General features: G+C 59.6%; 1 protein-coding gene across 2 annotated transcripts; it reads right to left on the bottom strand.

Moving 5' to 3' along the window:
* Positions 1-9: 9 nt before the first annotated feature.
* Positions 10-24,367, bottom strand: CRB2 (crumbs cell polarity complex component 2). 2 transcript variants are annotated; one of them, XM_041724886.1, is made up of 14 exons: positions 24,307-24,367; positions 23,915-24,030; positions 15,464-15,787; positions 12,932-13,127; positions 12,693-12,832; positions 12,162-12,347; positions 11,830-11,943; positions 8,174-9,049; positions 7,574-8,082; positions 6,829-6,994; positions 5,283-6,081; positions 4,615-4,728; positions 3,947-4,064; positions 10-2,320 (listed from the first exon to the last, which is right to left on the bottom strand). In XM_041724886.1, the coding sequence occupies exons 2-14, from the start codon at positions 24,012-24,014 to the stop codon at positions 2,096-2,098; spliced, it is 3,867 nt and encodes a 1,288-aa protein (XP_041580820.1). In that variant the 5' UTR covers positions 24,015-24,030; positions 24,307-24,367; the 3' UTR covers positions 10-2,095. The 2 variants fall into 2 exon arrangements, with proteins under 2 accessions (XP_041580820.1, XP_041580819.1); XM_041724885.1 differs by lacking the exon at positions 24,307-24,367 and having other exon boundaries at positions 23,915-24,101.

The raw sequence follows: 24,367 nt of genomic DNA, 5'->3' as shown, positions 1-24,367 counted from the left end.
GCCCTTCCCTGTCCCAAGCAGCACATGAGGAGGAAGGAGCTGCTTACGGGCACGCACAGGCTTGGCTGGTCCACAGAGCAAGGCTGCAGGTCACCAATGGTGTGAAGAGTGCCCAGACTCCAGGGAACAAGTTCAAGGGAACAGCAGGAAATTCCGCCCCCTAAGATCTCTCACCAGCGCCTCTGCTGGATGCCTGTGTTGGGAGAGCTGGACCCGGCACCGAGAGAGGGGCTAAATACACCCAGCAGCCCCTGATCTGGTCATGACCCCTCCTCTGGCTGCCCTCGAAAAGGACAGGTGCCAGATCCCTTAGAAGCAAGAGAGGAAGACAACACAGGGCTCCCAAAAAAAGTGGCACTGCTTTTATTTCTTGGGGTTCCATGTGTCTTAGAGGAGTCTGTAAGAATACAGGTTTGCCAAATCCCTGATTTAATAAAAATAACCAAGGCACCAGCTGTGGCTAAGTTGCTGGTACCAGATGTTTCCTCCCCCACTTTCCCAGGAGTCATGATGGAGAAAGTGGGAGAAAGGTGCCACTTCCTACAGGATGAGGCCTCAGCAAGTCCCGTACCCAGTGTTCAGGGTACTTCCTATCCCAGCCTCAGCTGAACCCCTCAGTCCTCAGCCACACTCAGGCTGCCTTATCCCCCGTCACCACTTGGCTCTACCTCAGATTTGCCACCTGGACCTCTGGAAGCTGGCTGAGACCCCGAGGGCAGCTAGGTAAAGTCAGCCGCCAATCTAGAAGTGAAAAGGGGTCTCCTGGCCTTGGCACAGGAGGTGGTGGCCTGGGAAGCAGGAAGGACAGACGGGCATGTCTCCAGGTCAAGGATGAAGGGACTTCCTGAAGCTGGGAGGAGGCTGGGCACTCGGTGGTGGTAGTGGGGACTGTCCTTCTGGGGTGAATGGGATGGCATTTTCAGGGAAGGGACTGGGAGTAAAGCCAGTTCCTCCTCTGCATCTGTGTCTGTGTCTGCAGGACCAGCCCTGACACAAAGAGGTGATGCCTACATTTGCTGAAATCAGCAAACAACTCTGAGGGCTTCCTGCGAGTCCTGAATCCCACCTCCCTCACCCCCTGCCACATATGCAGCCATTGAGAGAGGCCACTGGTCTGTGGGTGGAGGAGTGGCCTCCTCAGGCAGCTGTGATGGGAGCACTGGTGCTGGAGAACCAGAGGTGGTTGGGGGCCAGGGGCGGAAAGTTTGCTCCCTTATCCTGGGCCTCCTTGCCACAGGAAAGGCCCCTCCCCCACATGCCCTCGCTCCCAGCTGACAACTCTTCCTGAAAACCAACAGGGTGACCCACAGAGCCCAGCAGCACACAGTGTCCATCTAGGGCGCTTTCTCGTCGTCATCGCAGATCCTCACAACAGCCCCGTGAGGGAGGCAGAGGCTGTTCTCCCCAGAGAAACCCCGCGGCAGGGCGTGACATCTCAGGCAGCTGGCCCTCTGCTCCTGCACGTGGTCTGTGTTCCTGCACTTCCGGCCCCTGGCACAGGCAGAGACATCTCCCTGAAGAAGCATCTGTCCTGGGAACCAGGGGTCACTAGCTGATGACACCCCACCCCCACCCCGTTTCCAGCAGCCTCCAGGGTTAGGAGGACGCCAGGGCTGAGGCCTGGGTCACTGAGGCCTTGGCCTGGCCTGGCCTCCTGGGGAACACATATTGCCCCTGCCCCCCAGGGCTGGGAAAGCCCATCCCTAGAGCCCAGTGGCCCCTCCAGGGTATCGCCCGCACCCACCACACCATCATGTGCAGGCACAGCAGAGACACGGACACGCCCACTGGCCCCATCCAGAATGCTCCACTGCTATCTGCAGGCCCGCAGCCCCCAGGTCCACGCTCACACACACTGTGTGCCCCTCCCCTGCACAGTGGGTCCCCCGGTGAAGTCCACGGCCTGTCCAGGCCCCTATCTGCTTCCCTGAGTGCCCCCCTTCTCCTGTCCACAGTGGGGCAGAGGTGGGGGCTGCCAGCAGACGGCCTGGGCCCTGCTGCTGCAGGAAGAGGCTGGCCACAGAAGCAGCCTCTTTGGTCCTCAGGTGGAAATCAGCTGGGACCTCACAGGTGCTGGAGCAACGGCCAGGCAGGCTTAGATGAGTCTCTCCTCTGGCGGCACCTTGAGGACACTGTCCATTTCCAGCCGGGCCCCAGCCACCTCCTGCTGGCTCGGGCTATAGGTGCCCTCCGACTGACGGCGCTTCCTGGCTGCCAGTATCCCTGAGAGGAGGCCCAAGAGGAGAAGCAAGAGGCAGGCGCAGGCCGCGGGCACCACAACCTCCAAGAGCGGGAACGGGAGAGGCAGCGGCAGGCCTTTCTGCAAGAGATGTGCTGATGAGGGGCAGGCAGGGGGGGTTCACATAAACCTCACCGTGGTCTAGTGGAGGGGCTGGGGGTGCTCCTTCCCTCCCACAAGGACAGGAATCTGCTTTATTTCGATCACTGCTAAGTTCCAAGTCCCCAGGGCAGCACCCGCCTGGTCGCACTCAGCAAGCAGTAGAGGTGAAAACAGAGGCTTTGCCCAGATGCCCCAGACACGTGACTAGCAAGCCCAGACTGGCAGTCTCCTCCTTCTGCCCCCAGGGCCCATGCCTGCCCCCACTCCCACCTTCCTCAGCCCTGAGTTCCAGCTGCAGGCCCTTCCTTTCCTGGCCAGAGTGGGCCCTGCCCCCCAGCCTCCCCCCCCCCGCCCTCATCCAGTAAACTCATCCAATCTAAGGCAACAGGGACTCACTCCCTTTCCCATCCAAAAAGGGTGGTCTGGTTTTTTAGTGTCTGTGGAGACCATGCTTAACCCACAGTGGCAGGCTTGTCAGGCAGCAGCAGAAAAGGCTCCCCAGCCAGGAGGCCTAGGTGGGGCAGGAGTGGAGGCTGGCCCGCCTAGCTGACCTAGCTGATGGTGAGCTCAGAACCCACCAGGGGCTGTCCAGCTAGGGAGACAGACGAGGCTTTGGGGAGCCCAGGAAATCTCTCCATCTCCCATTATAGAACCAGGATGCCCCCAAGAAAGACCACGGGCCTGGATCTGTGAAACCCCCAAATCACAGAATTCTTAGATTCCAGAGCCCAAGGGTCTCAGACTCACGGGCCCTCCCTCTGTCCCAGGAAGCCTCTCAGCCTGCTGTGACCTGGGTCCCAAATCTCAGTACCCAGCCCTAAATGGGCAAAGGTACCCAGGGCTGTCGAGAAAAGTTCATACCAGCCCGGAATGGGTCCTCACCAGCTTCCACCCCAGGTGCTTCTGGGAGAGCTGTAAAGCCATTTCCTCCCTTGGCCCTGCCAGGAGAGTAGGTGGGGGAGCCAGAGGCTATAAAGTTCAACTTGAAAGGAAACATTCTCCAGAAGCAGAGGGGATTTGCCGGTTTATGACCCACGATGCCAGAAGCCTACAGAGATCAAGGATCCTCTGTGGGCTTCCCTGCCTCTATGTCTCTCCCACCAGCACCCACCGTGGGCTCACCGCCCACTGGGCCTGCGGCGCCTATTCTGCCCCCCAGTGGGAAGGGGGGTCAGGGGGAGCTACCTGCTGGCCCGCATCTATTGGGCTCCTCCTCAGTGGGGCCTCCTTGAGGTCAGGGGCTGCCTTGGGCAGCCAAGCCAGCTCTGGCTCAGAATCCTGGGCTTGCCAAACCTTCCTACTCCAGAATCCTAGCACACGAACTGCTGGAGATTACAGGCTCTCATATCCACCAACCTAAATCCTAGAATCCCAAGATCCTGTTGGTCCTGAATCCCAGTCCCAGACAGCACTTGCCAGAGCCAGAGCCCAACTAGTTCACTGCTAGTCCCTAGAGGAATGCTGGGCCCTCCCAAGCTCTCCAAGTCTCCTTCCCTACAACAGGGCTGGTCCAGAACAGCGCCACAAGAGCCTACACACTCCCCTCCACCCCAAATCATCTCACTACAGTCCAAAAGAGGACTTCCCAACTCCCTCCTCACTCACCACCACCTCACAGAACTGGCCCGAAAACCTTGCACTGCAGATACACTCAAAGAGCCCACCAGCAGCCCGGCAGGTGCCTCCATTCAAGCAGGGGTTGGCCTCACAAGGGGTCTGGCACCTGGGAAGCAGAGAAGGTAAGGCTCGGAGTGCTGCTCCCTCCTGGATCGCCTCTTGTTCCCCCGCCTGCTTTAGCTTCTCCAAACCACCCCCAAATAGGCAGGTGTCCACCCACTGTCCCCATGGGCTGTCCCCGCCTGCCAGGTGACTGAAGCCAACTGTGCCCCAGCATTCATGAGTCAGAATGACCCGCCGGGTCAGAAGCACGGGGAGGGGGTGTGTGGAGGAGAGGCAGCTGCCCGGAGATGCTGATTCCCTCTCTGAGGTGGCCCCGAATGTGTACGCTCACAGTCCCGATGCAGGAGGGCTGAGGAGGAGGCCCCCCAAACCACCACGAGGCAACTACTTCCTCAAGTGACGGCGTAACAGAGGGTGACCTCGGAAGCCCCAGGAGGAAAGAACTCATGTGCCAGAGGTGGACTGCCTGGCACTGTGGTCACAGTGAGGGTTGAGAAAGGGTGAAGCATCCACACCCCACCTTGCCTGCCCTGATGGGAGGGGGTTCAGGGGCCCATCCCGCCGGCTCCAAGGCCCCTGGCCTCCAGGCCCACCTCTGGCCATCAAAGCCCTCCTGGCAGCTGCAGTTGGCACCCTGGGGCCCATCACAGGGGCCACCAATGAGGCAGGTGACGTTCAGGCTGCATTCCTCTGACAGGACAGGCCGCCTGGGGAGAAAGCACAGAGGCTGCAGTGGGGGCAGCACGCTAGGGACAGCAAGGTGGACGACCTCCAGACCCCGGATGGGAACCTCTCCCCAGGCTCAGAGCCCTCAGAGAGGCCAATGAATGCCAGGACGGTCCTTGGAATGAAAGCATTTTCCTAAACATAAAACCTGGGCCTGACATTCCTCCGGGAGGAGGGGGACCGGGAGGCCAGGCCTCTGCCAGATGACTCCCCATAACGAGCCTGGCTCCAAAGGCCGCGCAGCGTCAAAACCAGGCTGCAGAGGAAGCACCCGGGCCTCCCACCGGCTCACTCTGCCCCCCATCCTCGGGAATTGAGGGGGATGAAGGTGGACAGTGGGCGGCCAGGCAGGAGAGCCTCCGGGTCTCCTTCCAAATCTAGCTCTGGGTTCCCCCAGCCCCTACCCACCGCACCCCCCGCCCCAGACAAGGCAGAGTCATTTGTCTCAAACCCAAACTTGCTCATCTGGCGACTCTGGGAGGCCGCCGCCGCCCTTCTCCCGCCCCCGCCCCGCCCCCACCCCGACGGCCCGCACCTGCAGCGCGGACCCGGGCCCGGACCCGCCGAGCCGGGCGGGCAGCGGCACTCGAAGCGGCCGTCGGGGCGGGCGTGGCAGCGGCCGCGGGCACAGGGCGCCGAGCCGCACGGGGGCGCGCGGGCCTCGCAGCGCGGGCCTGCCCAGCCGGGGCCGCAGTCGCAGGCGAAGCGGTCGAAGAGGTCGCGGCAGCGGCCGCCGTGCAGGCAGGGCGAGGGGGCGCACACGCGCGCGCCGCGGCAGCCCAGGCGGGGGGCGGGCAGCCCGGGCCAGGCCGCGAAGTGCTCCCGGGCGCCGGGCGCCGCGCCGGGCCGCGGGCGCGCCAGGGGCAGCGGGAGGCCGCCGAGCGCCACGCGGCCCAGGCAGCCGGTGAAGTTCTCGGCCAGCAGCACGCGGGCGGCGCCGGGGCCGCGCAGGAAGCCCAGGTCCGCGGCCAGGCCGCGCAGCGCCACGGGCGTCGGGGCGCCGTCCAGCCACAGCAGCCAGCGCGACGCGGCGGCCCCGGGGCGCTCCATGGCCAGGCGCACGCGGTGCCAGGCGCCGTCGGCCACGCGCGGCCCCCCCGCGGGCAGCACCGCCCCGGGCGGGCCCCCGCCGCCGCGCACGCCCGCCGCCAGCGAGCCGTTGCGCAGGCCCAGCCAGACGGCCGCGTGGGCGCCCGCGGCGGCGCGCAGCAGCCCGGCCTCGGGGTCGCGCGTGCGGAAGGCGAGCGACAGGCCGGCGAGCGGCAGCGCCGACGACGCGTTGTGCCCGCTGAAGGCGGCGGCGGGGCCCTCGCGGAACGTGGCTTCGGCCACACCTGCGGGGAGAGGGAGCTGGGCCGGGGCCTGCGGAGCCTGCGCGTGGCACCCGCTGCCCCCGCCCGTCCTGGTCCCTCCCCCTCCCCCACCGTCAGGCAGTCCAGGAGCCTTCGCCCGCACCACCCCGCTTCCTCCCGCCGGGATTCCCTCCCCCCGCCCAACCGGCTCCTGGCTGAGCTGGGGAAGCCGACCTGACCTGACCCGTTGGTGCCCACCCTACCCCCCAGGTCACAGACCAGGCAGTGCTAATGCCGCTGCCCCTTCCTCCTTCCCCCTTCCCCCTTCAGTGGAGCCGCTCAGTCTCATCACTGAGGCCCACTATTCACTGCAGTCATTTTTTTTTTTTTAAATGCAAACAGGTCCCTCTCCTGCAGATGGTCCCCGCGGCTCCCCACTGACAGCTCTGAGCTGTCTGGCCTAGCTTTCAAGGCTCCTCCTGGCAACATATCCACCCCAACACCTGTAACTGTGTTTCAGTTGTTCTTATAAAACCCGGGGCCTTTGCACATGCTGTTGCTCTTCCCTAAAATGTCCTCCTCTATGTCTAGAGTCTTACTTGCCCTTGGAAACCTGGTGAATGTTGTCTCCCTCCAGAAAACCCACCCCTCTGGATGCAATGGCCTAAGCATACTGGGGGCTGTTAGCATCCTGCTCCACTGCCCATGAGGCCTCAGGGTAAGGGTGGGCTCTACCCCAGCCTGGGTGTCCAGAACACAACATGCGGGCTGCCCAGAGCATGTACTCACAGACAAAGCCATCAGGGACCTCTTCACAGGTGGCAGGTGGGAGGCAGGGCTGGCCAGGACACCACAGGTGCTGGGCACATGTGGGCCCCGTGAAGTTGACAGGGCAGGTGCAGTGGAAATCATTCCAGGTGATGAGACAAGTTCCACCATTGAGACAGGGGTCAGGCTGTAGAAAAAGCAGGGCAGGGGTAGGCTCAGGCCTGGCACTAGCATCATCCCACCATTACCATCCCTGCAGTGGCTCTGCATTTTGAGCACCAACTGCAGACACATTCATGTCTCACAAACATATAGAGAGGAAGTCACTATTGTCCCTATTTTAGAGATAAAGAAACTGAGGCTCAGAGAGAAGAACCTACTTGCCTGGCTCATCCAGGCAGTAAACAGAGGAGCCAGACTTCGCACTCAGGCCATTCCAATCCCAAGGCTGGTGCTTTGTCCATGGACCCAGGGATGTCCCTGTCCCCCATGCAGCTCCCACAGAAAGGCTCAGGCAGCCCTCTGCCTGGGTCAGGGTACCCGTCTCACACCAGGACTGGGGAGGGAGACGTGGGGACAGCCAGAGGCCAGGAGCAGCAGGGCCAGAGAGATTAGTGTGAATCCTGCTCTGCCACTCTCTAGCAGTGGAACTTGGGCAGAATGCTTCCCCTTCTGCCATTTTCATCACCAGAAGGACACGCTAACCCCCAGCGATGCAGGGTAGACTCTGAGAAAGGGACCCACCCCCATGCCCCGGGGAACTCACACTGCAGGTGTCCTCGGAGACGCAGCCCATGGTGAGGTTCCAGGACTGCCCACTGCTCAGCTTGCTGGGCTGGCTTGAGTTCCCCAGCAGCGACGGAAAGAACGGGAGGTGGAGGTCATTGAGTCTCAGGTCCTGGAGGCAGCCTCGGAAGGGCCCACCCCAGGGCTGGGCATCAGCAGGGAGGAGCCTCCCACCCACATGCACCTGCTGCCCCAAGCCCTGCAGCTGCTCAGGCCCAAAGCTGAGCGTCACCAGGTGGCGGAGCCCATCATCCCAGCGCTCAGGGAGCACCAGGGTAGGACTGCCCAGCACCTCGGCCTGGATCTGGCCCCTGCTCAGGAATACTGTTAGCCCAGCTACCGAGTCGTTGGCAAGCTGGAGTAGAAGGCCAGCAGGTTCCCGGGTCCGGAGGAGAAAGGACACGGTGAGGTTGGGGCCTGGCAGCTGGTGGAGCAAGAAGGAGGCGGCGCTCAGGGTGCCCCGCAAGCCAAAGGTGGCAGCGGGAACCTCTGCAGGGAGAGAGGGCATTAGGTATGAGGCCCATGGGCCACGGGAAGGCACACCCTCTGTCCCAGGGGGCCCACCTGGCTTGTTCCTCACCATCAGCACAGGTGGGACCACTATAGGGCCGGGGGCATTTGCAATGGAAACGAGTCCACATGTCCACGCAGGCCCCTCCGTGGGCACAGGGTGGAGGCTGACACTGCTCACGGTGCTCACAGCCCAGGAGGACGTTCTTGCCGAGATCCTCAGGCAACAGGAGGGACCCGTCCACATGCACGTCCTGGAAGCAGCCTTCGAAGGCTGTGCCACCCAGCTGGGCGGAGCAGAAGCTGGCAGGTATCAGGGCTTCAGAGGCCATGGGAGCCGGGGTCACAGGCCCTGAGGCCACACAGAGCTGGGCAGGGCAGTCCTTGTGCCAGAGCCGCAGCTCCAGGACCCCTGGGCGCAGCGAAGCCTCCACCTGGTGCCAGTGGCCATCATTCAGAGCCACGTCTGGGAGCCTCAAGGTAAGCATGGTGGTGTTGCTGTGGCTCCAAAGAGTGGCCCGAAGTGTGCCCCCCGTCAGCGCCAGCTCCAAGCTGTCCTGGCTGTCCGTGCGAGTGGCCAGGGCCCCAGCAGGTAGTGTGGTGCGAAACCTCAGTGCCAGACCCAAGGGGCCGCCAGCTGGCAACGATGCCTGCACGGGGCTCCCAGCCACCACAGAGAAGGTGGTGTTCTGGCCACAAAAGGCTCCGTGGGTCCCCGGCGGGCAGTGGCAGGCATAACCGTGGACCCCAGCCTTGAGGGTGGGGATGCAGGTGGCACCCAGTGGGCAAGTGTGGCCCTGGCAGCCAGTGAGCTGCACAGAACAGTCATGCCCACCCCAGGCATCCGGGCACCGGCAGATGTAGCCCGCCACGGTGTCCTCACAGGTCCCCCCATGGAGGCAGGGCTCCGACAGGCATTCATCCACATCTTCCTGACACGCCAGGCCTTCAGGAGAGACCAGGCCAAGGCTCAGCACTCAAGGCAAGAACCACAGTCTTACCGCAGTGCTCACATGCCTTTTGGGACTAGGATCTCAGCACCTAGCAACCGAACAAATTCCCAGTCCCCAAAGGATTTCTCGTGGTTCCCTGAAGTCCCAGGAGGCTGGAATCTGAGATACCCCTTCTTCCACCATGTCTGGTGGGTCTCTTGTGTCCCGTGGGTTCAATCCTCTAAATACTCCCTGGTCTTTCCTTTTCTCCCACCCTACCTCTCTGCCTCACCAGCTTTCAGGTCCACAGGCTAGTGTCCTCTCCTTTGCCTGCCTTCAGTCCCCTCTACCATCCATCTCTACAAGTAGCCAGAGGTCTATTTCTAAGGCATCTCCTGGCCAGATTCCCCAGTGCCTCACCCTGGCACTCAACATCCATCCTGGGCTGGACCCTCCAAGGTCCTCAAGCTTCTTTTCTTTTCTTTTCTTTTTTTTTTTTTTTAAGATTTTATTTATTAATGAGAGACACAGAGAGAGAGGAGAGACAGAGACACAGGCAGAGGGAGAGAAGCAGGCTCCATGCGGGGAGCCCGATGTGGGACTCGATCCCGGGTCTCCAGGATCAGGCCCTGGGCTGAAGGCGGTGCTAAACCGCTGAGCCACCCGGGCTGCCCAGGTCCTCAAGTTTCAACCCTGCTCCCTACAAACCTTGAACTCCCTGTTCCTCCAAGCATTTCCTGGAAAACATTTCTGGAGCTCTGCTCATACTGTTTCCTCTGCTTGGAATGCCTTCTCCTCACTTAGCCTGCCTTTCAAACTCCTACTCATCCTACAAAGCCCCAATTCAAAGGGCCAGTCCCTTAGAGAGCTTTTTCTCTGATTCCCACTCCCAAGCTCTTGTGTCACTCCCAACTCCCTGCCCACTTCCAGACACAGCTCCCTAGAAAGTATGTGTTTACTCAGCTGGGATCTCCTCGGGGGGCCTGAATGTGTCCTTGGTGCCCAACAAAGGGCCTAGCATGGCTTTTGTGGCTAGAGTGCCAAAATAGAGGAGGGAGTGGGGGTGGATGTATGCACCTAGGCTCCATCCCCCAGTCCCTCTGCCCTAGCACCCCATGTTGACTATGGGGGTGCCACCTTACCCTCCCCTCCAGGAGCTCCCATACCAGGATGGCTCCAGCTTGGGTCAAGAGGCCACACACAGCCCAACCCCAGCTCAGCCAGAGCCTCCACAAAACAACCAAGGACAGCCCTTACCACTATACCCAGCTGGAGGAACCCTGGCCCCAGTCAGCCCACAAACACCACATCCTCCTTTTGGGGACAGCCAGCCTCACCTTATCTTGCCCAAGGCCCCAGCCCTGCATACCTGCCAGGAGCCACAGGCCCCTCAGGAAAGTCCACAGAGCCCGTGGCCCCATTGCACTTCCCCATGGACGGCCAAGGATGGTAAGTGGGTGCTGGGCCAGAGGAGCAGAGCTCCCGTCTGACTAGCCGCCTCCTTCAGAACTGGCTCAGGAATGCCAGGCACCGGCCTCCCCCAGGCCAACACGACCTGAAGGGAGGATGGGGGTGGACAGCAGCCAGGAGCCCAGTGCTACAGCCGGGGGTTCCTCTCCCGGCCCTGACCTCAGTTCTGACCTCCCTGTCACCCATGAGCTGAGCTCAGCCTGGGGAGGAGCTGGGCTCTGGCTGACACTGGTGAACCTCAGGAACTGACAGGCCCCTCTCAGTCCTCCATTACTTCATCTGTAAGAACCCTACATTGAGGAGGTGGATGAGGAGGGAAGGAAATGCACAGAAACACTCTCGGAGGTAGTGTGTGCCCTAGTGGGCCCACTGTGCACCAGACACCTGCTCCCGGGCAGGACTCAGGGATTCTCAGCCTGGGGGCGGGGGCGGGGGGTAGTGTGCAGAAAATGGGCTATCAGGGTGGCCAGGGGGACACTGAGCCCAGCATCTTTGGGCGATCACCACCTCCTTCCCCTGGGCAGGGGAGACAGTGCCCAGGAAACCTGCCAGAGAGAAAAGGCCGTGTGCTCAAGCAGGAATGCGGGTGGTGCGGGGGAAGTATCACAAGCATTCCAGAGGGGGCAGGGACACTCTGAGTATGTGAGGAGTTCTTCCACGCTTCACCAGCTTCCGTGGAACGATATCTGCGTGTCCATGCATCTGTTGTACCCCAGGCAGGGAGAGGCTTTCTACAGTCCAACTCCTGCCCAATGCTCCCCAGAGGTCATCACCTCTCTCTGTGATGCTCCCTTGACCTCTTTCATCCTCTCCCTGCAGGGCCCTTGGTTCTCCTTGCTCGTCACGCCACACGTTCTCCTGGACAGCCTTGGCCACCCATGGCCCTGGTTGCCAGGATTGTACTCCTGAACCCCAGCCTCTGGCTCTTCCCGGGCCCTAGACCTTGGACCACCAGCCGCCACCCTGGCTCCTCCCTGTGGGTGCTCTGCAGACACTCAGACTGAGTATGGACGAGGCTCCACCCAATGTCACCCAAGGCAGAAGCAGCTGGCATCCCTGACACCTCCCACTCACGCCTGGACTAACCCCAGGGGCTGCAGAACATCCCTCCTAATTCGCTCTCAACCCAGTTAGTTCCCTCCACTTTCACCTCCATAACCCGGGTCCCCCACTCAGTTGTCACCAGGACCACCACACCCACCTCCTTCTCGATCTCCTTGTCCCCATCAGTCCAGCCTCCACTCATGGGCCAGAGGAACCTTCTCGCCCCAGGCCCACCACCTTTGCCCTTGCCCTGCCCCAGTGTCCATCCCACCCCAGGCACCTGTGTAGCCATCTGGACAGTGGCACTGGAAGCCATTGGGCAGGTCCTGGCAGCGGCCTTTGTTGAGGCATGGCCATGAGGCACACTCGTCCACATCCACGCCACATTCGTCCCCTGCAAGAGGACCAGCTGGGTTCCTATCTGCGCCCTCAGAACCAGACTAGAGCTGCAAGGGCCCATTTTAGAGCTATGGAGACTGAGGCCCAGTGAGAAGTGCTGACTCCGGCAGGTGGCACCTATGTGGCAGGGCCAGGCCTCAAGCGGAACCTCGGCGCCCCCCCCCTGCCCCGGGCACCCAGACTCGGGTGGACCCGCTTCCCGGGGTAACTCACCCTCAAAGCCCGGCGGGCAGCGGCACAGGAAGCCGGCAGCATGGCGGAAGCTGAAGGCGCCGGGGAAGGCGGCCTGGCGGCCTCCGTACAGGGCCGGGTCTGAGCGCTGCAGGCACTGCCCCCCGTGCTGACAGGGGCTCGACGCGCACTCATCCTCATCCACCTCGCACTGCGGCCCGCTGTAGCCTGGGGGCACACGCGTGGGTGGCAGGTCACAAGGGGTCACAGGGCGGCGCCCCTCCGCTGCTGCCTCCGGGCCAGGCTGGGACACAGCTGGGAGGAGGATACTGAGGAGGGTGGGGGTGGGGTGCCCGCGGCAGCCTTCATGGTGCGCGTGACTATGTGCTGCGTGACTCCTGGGCATCTCGCAGGTTAGCCTCCCGCCGGCGCTGGGAGCAGGGGCTGTGACTGGCCCTATTTTGCAGATCCCCGCAGACGTGGAGTGCGGAGAAGTTGCGGTCACATGAACGCACAGGTGAGCCCCGCGCACACCTCCCGGACACACACACACACACACACACACACACACACCTGGCCAGCAGAGGCAGCGGAAGCTCGCGAGCCCCTCGAGGCAGGAGGCGTTGTTGGCGCAGGGCTCCGAGGCGCACTCCAGCACCTCCTGCTCGCAGCGCGCACCCTCGTAGCCCGTGTCCGCGCAGTTGCACTGGAACCTGGAGCAGGGCGCGGGGCCAGCTGAGCACACCGGAGCCCCCCGCCCCCGCCTCCACCCGCCCCCCTTCCCCGCGTCGGGGCCGCGGTCCCCCGCTCACCCGTTGACCAGGTCGTGGCACTCGCCCCCGTGCGCGCAGGGCCGGCTCTGGCACTCGTCCAGGTCCAGCTGGCAGCTGGCGCCCCCGTAGCCCGGTGCGCACACACAGCGGTAGGAGCCCACGCCGTCCAGGCACGAGCCCCCGTGCAGGCAGGGCGACGAGGCACACTCGTCCACCTCCACCTCGCAGGTCACCCCTACACAGGGCCGGGGACACAGACAGATGGACACCCAGAGCCAGGCCGAACGAGGTCCGGGCAGGCAGACTGGAAACCAGCTCTCGACAGTTACAAGGGGCGGAAACTTGAGATCCAGAGAGAAGCCATTGGTCCCCTCGTCCACAGCAGGTATTTCTTGAGCCGGGAAGGGCAATGGGGTGGACACAGGACAACCGACCCTGCCTCCCTGAGCTCACAGCAGTGTAGTTGGAGACCAGGATTAGGTCAGTATTACCTAGATGCGAACTGATTTTTAATGGTTATAAGCTCTGCAATGGGAGCATCCTGGATCCCCTAAAAGCAACACCCGGAGTTCTGGCCTGGGGAATTGGAGTCAGGGAAAGCTTCTTGTAAGGCGAGACTTTTGAGAAGTGAGTAGGCATTTCCTAGATTGGGATGGGGCTGTGCCAGCACTTGGACTCCAGATGCGGGAACCCGTCCAGAGTAGCATGGGGGCAGGGGCGTGATGCTCTCAGAAAGGGGAACATGGAGAGTCAGGTTCAAAGGAGAGGGCAGAGGAGGTGAGGCAGGGGTGGGGTTGTAGGGGCTTCGGGACCCCATTCTGGGCTTATCCTAAAAGTTGGAAGCAGCTGAGTTACAGTTACACTGTGGAAGCCTCAATCTGCCGGCTTTGAAAAAAATGTAGAGGGACTCCATGGGGGGAGGGGGCACCCCGGCAAGAAATGCTGGAGTAACCAACTCCTCCTGGTTCCCCTGCACCGTGTTGCTTCTAAAACTACAACTCCCGAGTCTGGGAAGCCCCCCAGGCCTGGGCAAAACTGAGACAACCAGCACCCCACAGGGGAGGAGATGTGTAGAGATGAAGGGAGACGGAGAATCTCGGGTTTGGGGATGTACTGCCTGAGTTCCCCCCAGGGGGCCACATGTCACAGTGGACTCCAGAGGCCATGCCTCTGCGCCCTATGTGGGGTCGGTCCTGGGGGGCTAGGGACCCAACTGGCTCCAGCTGGAAACCTTCCCCCTTCCCAGCTCAGTGAGCACAAAAAACAGCCCCTCCTTCCTGTGACCCCTGACTCCTCCCGCCCCAGTCCCACTCCCACCTTCTGTGCCAGGGAGAGCCAGGCCCTGGCCACCTGGAATCCCAACCTCCCTCGCCTGGCTCTGAATGGAAGGAGGAAAGAAATGAGTCACGGCAGACTCTGCCCCCACTCACATCCGCAACTCACCCAGAAAGTGTTACCCAAAGCGTCCAAGCACATCTGGCACGCACACACCTGCCAGCAGTCACACACCTATGTTTCCCACAAATGCATTCAGGAGCCCAGACACCCGCAGATCACACAGAGGCCCTTTGCATGATCTCCCTCACCCGTGCACAGCTAATACGCCAGACACCAGGACTCTCGAATAGTGAGAAAGATACGTGGGACCTGTTTCCAGTCCGTTTCAAAGTGCCACGATCCATATCTTCACTGTAAGCTTCCTCCCCGAGGACCCAGCCCCCACAATGTGTACCCCTTGCTCTGAGATGACCCCAAACTGCCTTCTGCCCTCAGAGCAGAGTTGTCTGAATTCAGGGTTGAAACAACCAGGAGTGTCTATACTGCACGCTCCCCCACTGCCCTGAACCTAGCCTCTCCCAGACCTGTGCCCAGCTGCCCCCGCTTCCTGGCTTCTAGACAAGGGCTCCAGGATGCTCCTGATTAAAGTGTGGATGGGACTGGGACAAGGCCATACTCTAGAGGAGAAAATCAGCGTGTACTCATGCCAGTCCCTTTTCTGAGTCCTTGAATACCCTGTATAGACATTATCTGCCCACTTGAGACAGCAGAGATCCTTGGGATATGTTCATGTTCCGGTTTGAACAAGACCACCAGTGTCTCTATGCTGGAGCTTTAGGGGCCACCCAGAGGAGAAGAGTGTTTACATGATAACCTGAACCATAACAGGAGTGTCCATACTTTAGAACCATCAGATGAGCCAGATGGTGTCTACACAACAGCCTGACACAGCTCTGGAGTGAGTTGATGCTAGAAATACCGTCTAGACTTGTCCTCATTAAAGCCAAACCAGGCATACCTGCACTCTGGTTCCCCCAGAGATGCCTGGGGGTGTTTCCACCCCCCAGTGCCAAACTGAACTGAAATAACCTTTGTCCAGTGTCTGTTAAATGTCAGGCACCAGGCACCCTCACATGTTCCTACTGTCATCCAGAGCTGCCAGGTTAGCTTGAGGAGCATCAATTCTGTAGCAAGCCCCAGAGCAGGAAGTCAAAGCTGAATGCATGATTTTATACCCTGAGCCACTGACGGGATGGACAATACAGACCTCCTCCTGGGAGGGGAAGTGATTACCCGCATAGCCAAGGGGACAGCGGCACTCGTAGCGATCAGCCAGGTTGTGGCAGGTGGCACCATGGTGGCAGGGCCGGGATGCACACTCGTCGATGTCCAGCTCACAGCGTGGGCCCTGGAAGCCTGGCACGCAGTAACAGCGAAAGCCACTGGGTTCTGGACCCTGGGGCACACACAGAGCACCGTGGTGGCATGGTTGGGTGGCACAGCCATGGGGCTCCGTGGGCTCACAGGTGTAGCTGCCGTTCTCTAGAGCCTGGCACTCGGTCCCTGGCATGCACGGGTCCGAGGCACAGACACCTGGGGTCTCCGAAGGCATTGTTCCTGCAAAGAGAGAAAACCGGCTGGGCAGGGTGGACCAGGATGACCCCCTCCCCACAGTCAGACCCACCTCAGACCCCAGAGCCAGGCAGTCTGTATTCAGGACAGAGGGGGGACCAGGGGCTCCACAAGCCGTGTCCCCCCAGGTCATGCACAGCTACAGCGGAACTGAGATGGGTTCAGGAGGGTCTCCACGGCAGAGAAATGGGCCCCTGAGGCTTGCCCTCCCCTCCCCCCTCTGCTGCCTCCCTTTGCCCTCCCTCCCCTCACCACTCCCCCCACCATGCCCCAGCCAGATTAGAGGGTGGACACTGACCCTGGAGGCTTTGCGCTTTGCCTGAGGTCTCCAGGCAAGTTAGTACCAGGACAGCCTCCAAGCCTGTCGCCCAGGGAGGGGGGTCTCCTCTGGGTCTCCCCTTCTGTGGCTCCATTTCCTCCCCAAGGGAGCTCCTCCCACTGTCCCCTCCACCTCTCCTGCCAGGGATCTGGCAGCTCCATCCCTGTGAAACCGGAGATGATAGACTTCAAAGGCAGGGACCCTGAGCTGGGCCCCCCTCCCTGTCCTTCCTTCATGCCCTATGCCCTGCGCCTTGGGCCTAGAAACCTCTCTGTGAATCCCTGGCCCTCACTTTATCGCCCCCCCTTAGCAATTGCCTAAGCAGCTGGCCTGGCCAAGGTCACAGGGTACAGGGCAGGTGTTGAGACCTGCTGACTCACACCTGGCTGCCTCCACCACATTAGAGGGTTACCTGCTATTCTGGAAGCCAAGACACTGGGAGAGCCAGCCCCTACCCTCCTGAAAGTCTGTAGTCCTGGCCTTAAAGTAAAACTGCGCTGGGTTCAGATCCCAGCTCAATTACTAGCTCTGAGACTCTGAGCAAGTCATTTCTCCTACTGAACTTCTGTCTCCAGCCAGAAAGGGGATGAGAAGAGGGCACGCCTCACAGCACGTGGGAGGATTCAAAGCCTCAGGCATTGCAGATGCCCACTTGTAGGAACTCAGGAACTTGGTGAGGGATGGGGGAGGGGAACCAGCCTGGAGCAGGAGGCACCCCCCACCTGGGGCTCTGGGAGGCATCCCTCCCTGGCCCAGGTTGTCATCCAGACACTAACCAGGCCCAGCACCTCCCTTCCCCCAGCTTAGTGAAGACCCCCCAGATAAGGCTCAGCAGCCTCTCAAACGTCATCCGCATTCCACCAGGCAGGGCTGTCCACGGGCCGACCCCCACCCATCCCTGCTGGGGCCCAGTAGGACGGGGGACAGGGATATAGAGAGACACAGAGTGGGGCACCAGGGGGAGAACCTGGCTGTCAGCCCCACCCCTGAGTACCCAGAGCACCTGACAACTCAGCATGAGCTCTCTCACTCCCCATCTGGGGCCTGGGGCCCACCCAGGGCTCAGCACGTTGCAAGGGGGCAGAGACTCTGAGCCACTTTCAGGCCAAGAGTACCCCGGAGGGCTCTAGTGTCCATGGCCCCTCCCTCTCTGACCACTGTCTGCTCCAACTCAGGGCATCCAGCCCCAGCCCCCTCTCCCAAGCCTGGTCATTGAGGTAAGGGCCAGGCGTCTAGGCCTCTCTGAGGGGCTTCTGGGCAGCTAGTCTTTCTTTTTCCCAGCACAGCCACTGTGGCTGATCAGTTTAGAGCCATGTACTTTAGGGCTAGATGGCCAGATGAGGGTGGGCAGATAGTCAGATGGAGGTGGGAAGGTGGCCTGATGGGGTGGGAGTGGATCGAGCTCCCTTGGGAAAGGACACAAACCTGGCTTCTGGGGTTTGAATAGTGCCACCTCATGGGGCATTGTGAGGTGCCACTGAGATGACATGAGTGAAGCCCTGGCACCCAGTAAGCCTTCATGAAGGGCTGTGGCTATTTTGATCACGGTCAAGACCGGGAGACAGTAACCAGAGCTCCGGGTCCAAGGGGCCCTGGCTTCCGGGTCCTGTACCAACAGGCCCTCATTTATTTATTTATTTATTTTTAAAGAATTTATTTATTTATTCATGAGAGACAGAGAGAGAGAGAGAGAGAGAGAGAGGCAGAGACAGAGACACAGGCAGAGGGAGAAGCAAGCTCCATGTAGGGAGCCTGATGTGGGACTCGATCCCGGGACTCTAGGATCACACCCTGGGCCAGAGGCAGGCCCTAAACTGCTGAGCCACCCAGGGATCCCCCTACAGGCCCTCATTTAATGCCAGCAAGGCACTGCTCCTCATCTGTGGGGCCTAAGGAGACCCTCCCAATCTGAGGCTTTGCTCCCAGTGCACAGCAGATGGACCAGGCTGGAGAGACGTGTGCAGGGGGAAAGGGCCAGGTTCTGCATCGCCAGGGAAGCAGGTGACCCTACATGACGGTGCCCCAGGAGACAGAGTCCACCCACAGGGGAGGAAGGAGCTCCTCGGGGTCAGAGGCAGGCAGAGAAGGAGGGAGCTGCCTATCCCACAAGGTGTGCAGTAGCTCCAAAAGCCTGCATGTGAGAGGCAACCGTCTTTCTTGTGTATTCCTGATTGATCTTCACGTTTCCCTTAGGAGATGGGTGACCCTGCTCTTCTCGTTCTACAGCTGAGGGGAGTGGGGCTCAGCGATGACGTGACTTCACTGTCCCACAGCCTGTGAGGGGCTGTAATCCAAACTCAGGTGTCCCTACCTCAGAGCCTTCACTCTCAAGGTTCCAAATCCTCTGCCTTGCCTTAAGAATATTTCTGGGGCACCTGGGTGGCTCAGTCAGTTGAGCATCTGCCTTCAGCTCAGGTCATAATCCCTGGGTCCTAGGATGGAGCCCTTCATCTGGCTTCCTACATAGCGGAGAGCCTGTTTCTCCCTCTCCCTCTGCCTCTCCCCAGCGCTCAATTTCTCTCTCTCAAATGTGTAAATAAGATCTTTTTTAAAAAGTACTTTAAAGGGATCCCTGGGTGGCGCAGCGGTTTGGCGCCTGCCTTTGGCCCAGGGCGCGATCCTGGAGACCCGGGATGGAATCCCACGTCAGGCTCCCGGTGCATGGAGCCTGCTTCTCCCTCTGCCTATGTCTCTGCCTCTCTCTCTCTCTCTCTCTCTCTCTCTCTCTGTATGACTACATAAAAAAAAAAAAAAGTACTTTAAAAAAAGAATAGATTTCTGGGGTGCTTGGATGGCATAATCGGTTGAGCCTCCAATTCGTGGTCTCAGCTCAGGTCATAATCTCAGAGTTGTAAGATCGAGCCCATTGTCAGGCTCCAGGCAGAGGGAGTCGGCTAAGACTCTCCCCCTCCCCTCCCCTCTAAAATAAATAAATAAATCTTTTTAAAAAAACGTTGTGGGGGGTGGGCAGGGCAGGGCGCCTGGGTGGCCCAGTTGGTTAAGTGGCTGCCTTGGCTCAGGTCATGATCCATGGTCCAGGGACCAAGCCCTGAGGGTCGAGAGTCTGGGCTCCCTGCTCCACTGGGAGTCTGCTTCACCCTCTTCTCCTCATCCCCGTTGTGCACTCTCTCTTCTGCAAATAAATAAAATCTAAGAAAGAAAGAGAGAAAGATGGAGAAAGAAAAAGAAAGAAAGAAAAGAAAGAGAGAGAAAGGAAAGAAAAAGAAAGAAAGAAAGAAAGAAAGAAAGAAAGAAAGAAAGAAAGAAAAAAGAAAGAAAGAAAGAAGAAAGAAAGAAAGAAAGAAAGAAAGAAAGAAAGAAAGAAAGAAAGAAAGAAAGAAAGAAAGAGAGATAGATAAAGAAAAGGAAAAGGAAAGAGAAAAACAGATTCCTGACAGTCCACTGCAGCCCTCGGGATTTCGAGCCGCCAGGCCTGGTCCCCGAGGGCCTGCATCGCAGCCTGCTTCCGGGAGTGCTTTGCACTTTGAGGCTCGAGAGCTGCAGCCCCCAGTCGGCTGTCTCTGTCTCGCAGGGGGTGAGGCCGGGAGGCCCCGCCAGCCCTGGGCTGAGAGGCCGAGAGGTGAGGGCAGGGGCGGGCCTTGGGCCCGGCTGGGGGCGTGGCCTGTTGCCAGGGCGACGAGGGGCCTTGCTTATCTTTACAAATCCCTCCTGACCTCTCAGGCTGCCTGGGACGACCCGGCGCGGGGAGGGATGACACACGGCCCTCCCCTTCGACCTGCCACCCGGTCCCTGAGGAAGGCCCAGACCCCACTGCTGGGCAGGGAATTCTCTCCCCGGAGAGAACGATGATCATATTAGACTAGTAACCATTTACTGAGCGAGTACTACGTGCTCCAGGCTGCGCTACACATCTTGCATCTCTCATTACACATTTCGTTTGATTTAAATCAGGAAAGGTGAGTGCTGTTGAGAAAACTTTCATGTTCTAACTCAGAGAGGTTATAAACTTGCCCCAAATCATCCCTCCAAAAACTAAGAAGCAAATTATCTCCAGACTTCTGAAAGGTCCATATCTCCCAAAGCATGTGAAATTCCCACTGCTCAAACTCTAAATGGCCACCTGTGTATTGTCATTTTTAGCGCATTCCAGCCCAGCCTCCCCAGCCCCAGCACTGGAAAAAGTCTCTAAAGGTTGGCACAAGGGTGGAGGTTCCAGGATGGGCCTGGGCAGGAAGGTCAGTCCTCCCTCTTTAACCAGAACCAGTCTATTAGCAATCCCATTGTGCTTCAGGCCTCACTTAGTGCCTAGCAACTCCTGCTTTATGCACACTTATAACAGGCCTCATGATATCTGCTAACAACCAATGGGAAGAGTTTACCTAGGGTGTATTTGGAGAAGCTTCTTGTTGATATGGCAAGAAAGAGGATATTTCTAAGAAGCAGCCCAAGATCTTGTGAGATGTGGGCGCTTCTAACCTAGGGACAAACACTGTTCGTCTAATATCATGAGGCCCCCAAGGACAGGACTGAATAACAACAGTATGGTGGAGTACAGACGCTGCCTCAGAGCCACCAGGAAAGGTCTAGGTTACTCTAACAAGACAGGAAAGCTTGGAATACTCTTTCACAAAAATGTGTGCATCCCGAGGCTAAAGGGGGGGTGAATATTTATAACTTTGGTAACAACAGTGGCAATAATGGCAGTCACAATTCACCTCGCACCCTACTCCTGGCACTGGCATATCCCAGTGTTCTCATGCCTTGGTCTCAGAGCCCAAAGCCAGAGACACTTCCCAGGGTGAGGGGAAGACCTGGTGAGGCTCTGGCCCCCCAAACAGACCACTTCTATTCGTGAGTGGTCTCCTGTCTAGAATGTCCTTGGAAACTGGGGCTTCCATGCCAAAACTAAGTTGGAGAAGCACTGTGTTTTCTCATCAGATTCTTGTGACGCTCCTGAGAGTTAGCTGGTTGGTCCCTGAAGGGGCAGAGGCACAGTGAACAGACATGGCTTTACCTAGGCTAGCACTGAAAACACTAGCTTGGTGACTCTGGGCAAGTGACTGACCCTCTCTGGGCCTTATTTCCTCCCCTGTAAACTGGGATTATTAGAGCCAACCTCACAGGGTAGGGGTGAGATTCACAGTCCATTATGTGGGGTGCCAGGCTGGCTCAGTGGTAGAGCACGCAACACTCGTTCTCAGGGCTGTGAGTTCAAGCCCCATGTACTTAAAAATAAAAATTTTTTTAAAAAGTTATTTATTCATGAGAGACACAGAGAGAGGCAGAGACACAGGCAGAAGGAGAAGCAGGCTCCATGCAGGGAGCCTGATGAGGGACTCGATCCCAGGACCCCAGGATCACACCCTGAGCCGAAGGCAGATGCTCAACCACTGAGCCACCCAGGTGCCCCCAAAAGGAAAATCTTTAAAGGGAGCCTGGCTGGCTCCCATGCTCTCATGCTCCCAAGAGAGCATGCAACTCTTGATCTCAGGATTGTAAATTCATGACCCATGTTGGGTGTAGAGATTACCTAAAACTGATAAATAAGTTTTAAAAATCTTTAGTAACAACAAAAACCAAAGTCCATCACGTTAGTCTGTTAGCACAGCATTTTCCAGGGGTTGGCTGGTGGTGTTACTTGCTCATTGACCAACAAACGTTTACTTGGAGCAAATGCTGTCTAGCCAACCATGTTGATGCTTGTTCACATGTGTGTGGCTCCCGGTCCTTCCATGCCTCCTCTACCCCAAAACACCCCCCCTACCCCACCACCTCTGGTTGGAGGAGGGGCCAGACTTGGGGACTGGGCTGCTGCCCTTTGTCAGCCAGGCTCCCTGGGCGGCAGGCAGTCGGGCAGGATGTGAGAGCCTAACATGCCGCATTGTACTCCAAGATGCTTGGTCCTCTCCACAGCAACCAGCCAGGCTTTTGTAGCAGAGCAAGCCCAGGACAGAGGGGCTCAGCTCAGGGCCTGGCAGGCATGAGCAGCAGAGCCAGGGGCCCAGGGCTTCCAGAAACCCCATCCCCTCTGGGATGCAAATTACTTTTCAAGTGACACAGTCCCCAGCCTCTCCCCTCCTAGCACTCAGGCCTTTGGTGCTAGAATCCAGAAATGCTCATGCCCACAGTGCCTTCACCACAGCTTTTGAGGATCCTCATGGAGGGGGCTCCCCACACAGAAATCCTAGTGGGAAAGGCTGCCCCTGGGCACCCCAGCGGGGTTGTATGGGGGTGACCGTGGACAGCAGCAGCTACTTTTTCTGTGGTATCCATCTCCTTTGTGTTCCCTCTGCCTCAAGGTTCACATTTGAGTGTGAATGCACATGTCGATATACACATACTGGTATGTGCAGGCACCCATCACGTACCTGTAGGGGTGTGTGTGTGTATGTGTGTGAATGCATGTGTACTGGCTCTGCATGTGCTTGCGGACACCTGCTCATGTGGTGGGGTGCATGCCACACCAGTGTGCAGGTGTGTGTGTGTGTGTGCACATGTGTGATCTGTGTGTGCACATATGCATGTATTTGTGGCTTTCTGTGTACACTTTTGTCATTTTTGTGTGTATACATGAGGGTATGAGTGTGTACATTGTAGGGCAGGGGGCACATACCAGATCCACAGACCAGATCCAGATCCTCATGCCCCAGATGTGCAGAGAGCAGAGAGCAGGCCCTCGGCTCCTCTCAGGAGCTCCAGCTTTGCCTCAGGAACCCAGCTCAGAAGCCCCCATCCCTGCCAGAGCTTCAGTGTCCTCCACTACAAAATAGGGTTCTCAACCTCCCCAGAGCCCCCCAGGGAGGAGGAGACCAAGGCTTTGTGAGCCAAGCCCCATGAATGGGGAGGAGGGCCCCAGGTAGGGCCTAGGAGGCTTGACCTCCCACCCTGGGAGTCAGAGGGGTGGGTTTCCCCCAAACCTCCAGCATGCTGTGAAGTCCAGGCCACCAGCCCTGGTTGACTCCCTCCTCCAGCAGTGGAGGCGGGGTCAGGGGACTTCCCAGGCCTGGCCCTGTAGCTATAGTGACCAAGACAAAGCATCCCCTAGACCCCCCAGGAAGAAGTCCAGGCGGCGCACACACGTGAATCCTCTTGGACAAAAGCAAAACTGTTCAGGCGGATGGGGTCTGGCTTCAGGAAGCCTTTTTAGCTTGGTCTGGGAGTGTTGGAGAGGGGGTAGCAGTGGACACACATGCTCCCAAGTGCCTGGCCACCCCCAGGGGCCCCAGAGCACCCCCAGGCTCCCAGGGCGGGCAAGGTAACACCCAAGTGGAGAGGATACCGGCAGGTCCCTGGCTACCCTGGTCTCCTTCCCTCTCTCCAGCGCAATCCACTGGGCGGGGTGTGCTGCCCCCACCCCACATGAGCTAAGATACAGTCCAACCCACTTGACAACTTATATCCCACAACTTGGGCTAAGACACAGCCCGCCACACCCAGAAAGCCTCAGACACAACTGGAGGCTCACCCGGGACAGCTCACAGCTTTAACATACCCACAGCCAGCACACGCTCACAACCTGGGGTGAGGCTCACACTACCTGCAACTCCCCATGCTCAGGCCTCAGCCTGGGACTTCCCAGCCCCAGCACCCCTCCCTCGATCCTTTCACAAAGGCCCCCAGGCCTCACAGCAGCCCCCGAGGCCCAGGACACACTCCCCTCTGCCCGAGGTGGCCAGCAGCAGTGCACCCTTCTGCACCCATACCTGGGCCTGCGCTCAGCCCCGCAGTCAGGCCTGGCACCCACCTAGACAGCCCCAGGGCCCAGGGTATCCACCCAGGGAGACAGACCCTGCCCCGTCCCCCATCCCCCAAGGCCTGTGCCCCCGACTCACCACCCAGGAGGGTGAGGGCAGGAGCCAAGAGCAGCAGCAGCAGCAGCAGGAGAGCGGCCAGGGGCCTGGACGCCGGGGCCCCGGGCCTGGCCAGCGCCATGGCAGTGCTCGCTGGGCTGTGGGAACAGGCGGCCCGGCTGGCTCACACCCCCCTCTCCCTCCAACCAGCACTAATGCCGTGGACAGAGGCCCGGCCCCGCCCTCTCCCCCGCCTGCCTCCTCCCCCACCCAGGCCCTCCCAGGCTGCTCCACTGGGAACAGATCCTAGAGGAGGGGTCTGGCCCGCCCCGTCGCCCCAAGTCCCAGGGCTCCACATGGGCCCAGGGGCCCCTGCAGCTCTGACCTGCTCTGCGTACTCCCCCCACTCTCCCCCTCAGATCCTGCTGCCTCACCCTCCTGGTGGGGGAGGAGATGATGCCAGCTACTCCCAAGCCCTAGGTGATCCCACCCTGC

Source organism: Vulpes lagopus, chromosome 12 (assembly GCF_018345385.1).
Source record: "Vulpes lagopus strain Blue_001 chromosome 12, ASM1834538v1, whole genome shotgun sequence".
Classification (NCBI taxonomy): domain Eukaryota; kingdom Metazoa; phylum Chordata; class Mammalia; order Carnivora; family Canidae; genus Vulpes; species Vulpes lagopus.
Note: the sequence above shows the minus strand (reverse complement) of the source record. Positions and strands in the feature narration are given on the sequence as shown.